The 4,979-nt window shown below is 67.6% G+C and overlaps 1 protein-coding gene across 1 annotated transcript; it reads left to right on the top strand.

Moving 5' to 3' along the window:
• Positions 1–1,128: 1,128 nt before the first annotated feature.
• MNEG_13905 (DNA replication licensing factor mcm4) lies at positions 1,129–3,917 on the top strand (the record flags this gene model as incomplete). The annotated part of the gene is made up of 8 exons (XM_014037623.1): positions 1,129–1,159; positions 1,289–1,351; positions 1,500–2,059; positions 2,328–2,495; positions 2,758–2,832; positions 3,124–3,183; positions 3,535–3,594; positions 3,790–3,917. Coding segments are annotated over 8 exons (1,145 nt in total), but the record flags the coding sequence as incomplete, so codon positions are not given.
• Positions 3,918–4,979: the final 1,062 nt, after the last annotated feature.

Raw genomic sequence — 4,979 nt, 5'->3', positions numbered from 1 at the left:
CGCGTGCGCACGCCCGCGCCGGCGCGGTCCAGGAGCTCCAGCAGGCTCGGCTGCGGCTTTGTTGCGTGGGAGCACAGCGGAGATGTGTAGATAGGTGGATACAGCATGCGGTTTAAAGCAACACATCTGGTGCTCAAGCAGCGCATCTAGTTTGCAGGTAGGGATTTCCAGTGGACAAATGGCTTTGTGGAGGGCCGTCATTTCGGCTCAGGCGGCTTTGGGTCGGGTCGACCCTTGCACTTGCCCCCAGGGCAAGGTGCAGCCCGCTTGCACGCGTGCCCGCGCTTCTCCGCGGGCAAGCCCCAACCCGCATGCGCATGCGCATGCGCGCAAGGCGGCAGCTCACCTCTTCGCCTGGCTGCCTGCTCAGCTGCTGCTGGCGGTGCTGGCGCAGGACGTCAGCAATGACCGCTGACATGGGCTCGCCGCCATACCCCTGGTCGCCGCCGCCCGCCAACTGCGCGTCACTGCCTGCAGCCGCGGCCCAGCATGTCCGCTCGCGCGCTCTTGGAGCGCCGGCACGGCGGCAGCGGGGCCGCCGATGCGGCGGGGGGCGGCGTCGGGAGCAGCGCAGCGGGGCCGAAGCAGCGGCTGCCGGTGCAACCCCCACAGGGCGGCCGCACGGGGCGCTACACCCCTGCATTTCTAATCCAGACAGGATTCGCAAACGGCAGCAGCGATCGTGTCTAGGATTGACGCGCTGGCCGGAGTGAGATTGGCAGCCTTGCCGACCTGAAAAGTGATGTGTTGTAAGGTTCACGTATCATAAGAATATAGCAACAAAAAATCACATGGCAATGGATGCAGTTGTAGCCGTTGCGGCGATCAGGCACTGGTGATCACCAGTCACCCGCTAAAGGGATCACCGAAGGGCGCACAGTCATCACGAACAATCATTTGAGCTCACTTTGTATCATTGCTGCCACTTACACCAGCTCACAGAGCCGCTCTGGACCCGCAATCCAAATTGCGCGCGAGTGCCGATCTGGCCCGCGTGTCCATATTTGTGACTGATATAGGTATCTTTGACGCAAAGCAATCTATTGAAGTGATAGCCTTGACGTGAGGCGGCGATCACCCCGCGAGCGAAGCCCGCCAACCCGATCAGCGCACACTCCTTGCTGCAATATGGAGCAGCGTACGCCCAGCAAGACCACAGGTGATTACTCATGCAATGTGTGCGCTGGCCTGTTGCCAGTAGGCCGTGTTGCCAGTGCAGCGCGGCTGCAACCAGCTGCGCATGCGGCAAGCTCGAACACCCCTGCGCACCCGCCGCCCTCGCTCGCAGGGGGCACTCCTTTCTCGCCCCAGAGCGCCAAGAGCACGGGCCGCCAGAAGAGCGCTAGCAAGGGTGGGTGCCCCTGCCCGCCCGCCCGCCCGCGCCAATCGCGCTGCGTGCCTCCGCACTCCTTGACAGTCGCCACCCCCCTTCCCCAATGGCGCCCCTCCGCGCATTGCCAACCCATCTCCCCTTCACACCCCCCCCAAATGCTCCCCAGGACGCCGCGCGTCTGGCCCTCTGGCCAGCCTGCCCTCCAACGTCCAGTCAGACCTGCCAGCGCTTGAGGACGCTGGCGAGGAGGTGGCGCAGGCCGCCCCCGAGAGGGCCACACGCGGCGCCCGCGGCGGAGCTGCCACGCCGTCCAAGGGCGGCGCCAGCGAGCTGCCGACGCTGCGGGAGGAGGAGGAGAGCGAGGGGGCCGAGAACGCCGGCGGCGGCGCCGGGGGGGCGGCGCCGAGGCGGCGTATGCAGGCCGCTCGGCGCGGCGCGGCTGGCAGCGGCGGCGGCGGCGGGGGCGGCGGCGACGATGACGACAGCATGGACGTGGACGGGGATGCCGGCGGTGCGGGCGCCGGCAACGGGGGCGGCTTCCCGGCGGCTTCCCAGGGCACGGCCCGCACCCCCGAGCGCAGCCGCGGCGGCGGCGGCGAGGCCGCGTCGCACGACGCCGCCGGCCTGACGCCCGGCGCGGCGGCGCTGCGCACGCCGCTGTCGGTGCCGCGGCCCGAGTTTGGCCGGCCGCTCGGCGGCGGGAGGGGCGCGAGCTCGATGGGACCGGTGAGGCGGGGCTGCCGCCGCTGCGCGCGCTCGCCGGCGCGCGCGCCTGGCGCGCCGCGGGGCGCTGCTGCCTCCCTGCACGCCACCGTATTTGACCGCAAAAACCCGTTGTGAGGCGCGGGATGCCGCTAAAACAGCTCAACATCGTTCGCTTCGCAACCGCTGGGGCTCTCGGCAACAACCGACCTGCGCCCGCACACCCCAGTCCGCCCGCGCACGATCCCGCGGCACCCCCAACCTCGGACACTTTCACAACCTCGGACCGCAGGAGGAGAGCGGCGAGCAGAGGTTCATCTGGGGCAGCAAGTTCCGCACCTCGGACATGCAGTCGCGCGTGCGCCGCTTCCTGGTGACATTTTACGACCCCACGCGCGACGCGGCCGCGGCGGCGGCGGGCTCCGCGCGGCAGCCGACCTACATGCAGCTGCTCAGAGAGGTGTGCCCCCGGATGACATCGGGCTGCTGTGGGGCTTGTGTGCGCGTGTGCATGTTTGTCGCACACATACGCACGCAAACGTATGTGACACACGCAAGCGCACGCACGAGTGCACGCGCGGACACACACACACACACACACACACACACACACACACTCACACACTCACGTACACACGTACACACTCACATACACACATACACACATACCTCCCACACACACACACACACACGCACATCTGTCACTAAACCCCCCACCCCAGATGGTCATGGACGGCCGCTTTGGCCTCAACGTGGACATGGATGACGTGTACGCCTGCGACAGGCTGCTCTACCAGGTGGGGGGGGGTGGGAGGGTGGGGTGGAGGGTGCAGAGTCCGGGAAACCGGGCGCTTGCATACCGTGGTGGTTGTGCAAAAGGGGTGCAAGGCCAGCAGCGGGGTGGCAAGTTCGGAGCTGTTTTGGCCCTTGCGGATGTGCATGGCAGCAGAGGGGCGGCGGGGGCGTGGGGCCGGCGCAAGCGGGCCTGCGGCCTCAAGTCTGAAGGCTGTGGGGCTGGTGAGGTTGTTGCAGCCTCGGATCTGGCACCATGCGGTGCGGCCGTGCTGTTGTTCCCATCAATGTGCCAGGTCACGGTGGACTACCCCACTGACATGATCCTGGTGTGGGACGAGGAGGCCACGGCACAGGTGAATGCTCAAGCGCGTGCGTGTTGGGCCGCCATTTCCGTGTGTGTGTGCACGCGTGTGTGTGTGTGTGTGTGTGTGTGTGTGTGTGTGTGTGTGTGTGTGTGTGTGTGTGTGTGTGTGTGTGTGTTGTGGTGTTGGGGAGGTTTGCTGGGTCCGTACGACCCCGTCCAACGTGCAGCGCAAGGGGGGCGCCCGGCTCCGCGCGGCCGGCAGGGATGCATGGTTGAGGAAGCCGCCAGCGAGGCTGCTGGCGCAAAGCGGTCCGCCGCGCGCGGCGCTGCGGGCGGGCCCCTCCCATCCCCTTGGCCTGCCCCATCCACGCCGTGCCTGTGCCTCTCCGCCTTCCACCAGGCGATGGAGCTGGTGCAGGAGCTGGGGGACGACGCCCCGCCCCTGGAGGAGGCCGTCCAGGTGCGCCGTGATCTGGGCCGTGATCTGGGCGCCGCGATCTGGGCGCCTCCAGATCTGATATCCAGCCCGGGCGCCCGGAGCCCAGCGTGTGCGGCTCGGCTTCCCGACGACGCAGCCCGTGCCACGCCACTTGTAACCCGCCGCGGGCTGCTGCTGCGTCCCGCCGCGCGCCGCCCTGCGCGCCCCCCCGCGCAGGTGCGTCCGTTCAACCTGCGTGCGGAGCACACGCGCGCCATCCGCGACCTGGACCCGCTCAACCTGGACACACTGGTGGCGGTGCGCGGCATGGTGACAAGGACGGGCACCATCATCCCAGACCTCAGGTGACCGCCGCGCCGCGCCGCGATTTTGAATGAAATTTGGATGAGTATTGAATGGATTTGAATTGAGGTTTGAATGTTGAGGTGTTCGGTTTGTGTCTGATGCGTGATCGTGCGCGGACGAGTGCCGGCTGCAGGCGCCTGGGATGGGGGGTTTGCGGCAGGGGGCGTGCGGGTGCCTTCATGATCACACGTCACACATGGCTCAATCAGGACGGCCCCAGCAACACCGTCCCGGTCTTTCTGGTTACCAGACGCCGGCACTGGCACTGCGCCGACCGAGCCGCGCCGCATCGCCCTGCGCCCGGTGCGACGCGCCACAGCCCCAGCCCCCGCCTTGCCCCGCTACCCCGGCCTTTGCTGCACCGCAGGGTGGCGGACTTCCGCTGTGACGCGTGCAACGGGGAGGAGACCTCCAGGGTGGGCCGCACCGCGGCGGGCGGGCGGGGTGGCTGCCCCGGCTTGCTGAGTCAGCGCGCCCTGCTTTACCGCCGCCTCAAGAGTTGGGTCTTCTGCTTGTGGGCAGCACGTTGGCAGCCGATTGGCAGCTGAAGACGGGGAGCGGCCCGCCAAGGCGTGCAGACCTGGCTCTGCGCTTGAGCCGTGTGACGCCGCCCTCTGCTGACGTCACTCTGCGTCATCGATCCCCCAACTGACGCCCCCCCAAGGTCGAGGACGGCGTGGTGTCTGAGCCGTCCGTGTGCCGCCACTGCGCCCAGCGGCACACCATGCGGCTGCTGCCCAACAGGGGGCAGTACATCAACCGCCAGATTGTCAAAATGCAGGTGGGGCCGGGGGGGGGGGTGAGCGGGGTTGATGAGTGCGCTCGGTTGCCTGGCATCGAGGACGACGTATCATGTGGTGATGAAGGGCCGTGCATGGGGCGGAATCTTGAGCCGGCTGGCAAACCAAGAAGAGAGACGGTCGCCTCACCCCCGCCCATGTGCCAGCCGCGCCGAAGGGGACCCGCGACCAGCCCCCGCCCTACTTGCGCTTCGACGGCCCCACGTTTGGCCTCGATCCCGATCCCAAAACTGCCTACATGCCTCATCCCCCTCTCAACAC

Source organism: Monoraphidium neglectum, assembly GCF_000611645.1.
Source record: "Monoraphidium neglectum strain SAG 48.87 unplaced genomic scaffold scaffold04123, whole genome shotgun sequence".
Classification (NCBI taxonomy): Eukaryota; Viridiplantae; Chlorophyta; class Chlorophyceae; order Sphaeropleales; family Selenastraceae; genus Monoraphidium; species Monoraphidium neglectum.
This window is presented reverse-complemented; position numbering and strand designations above follow the sequence as displayed.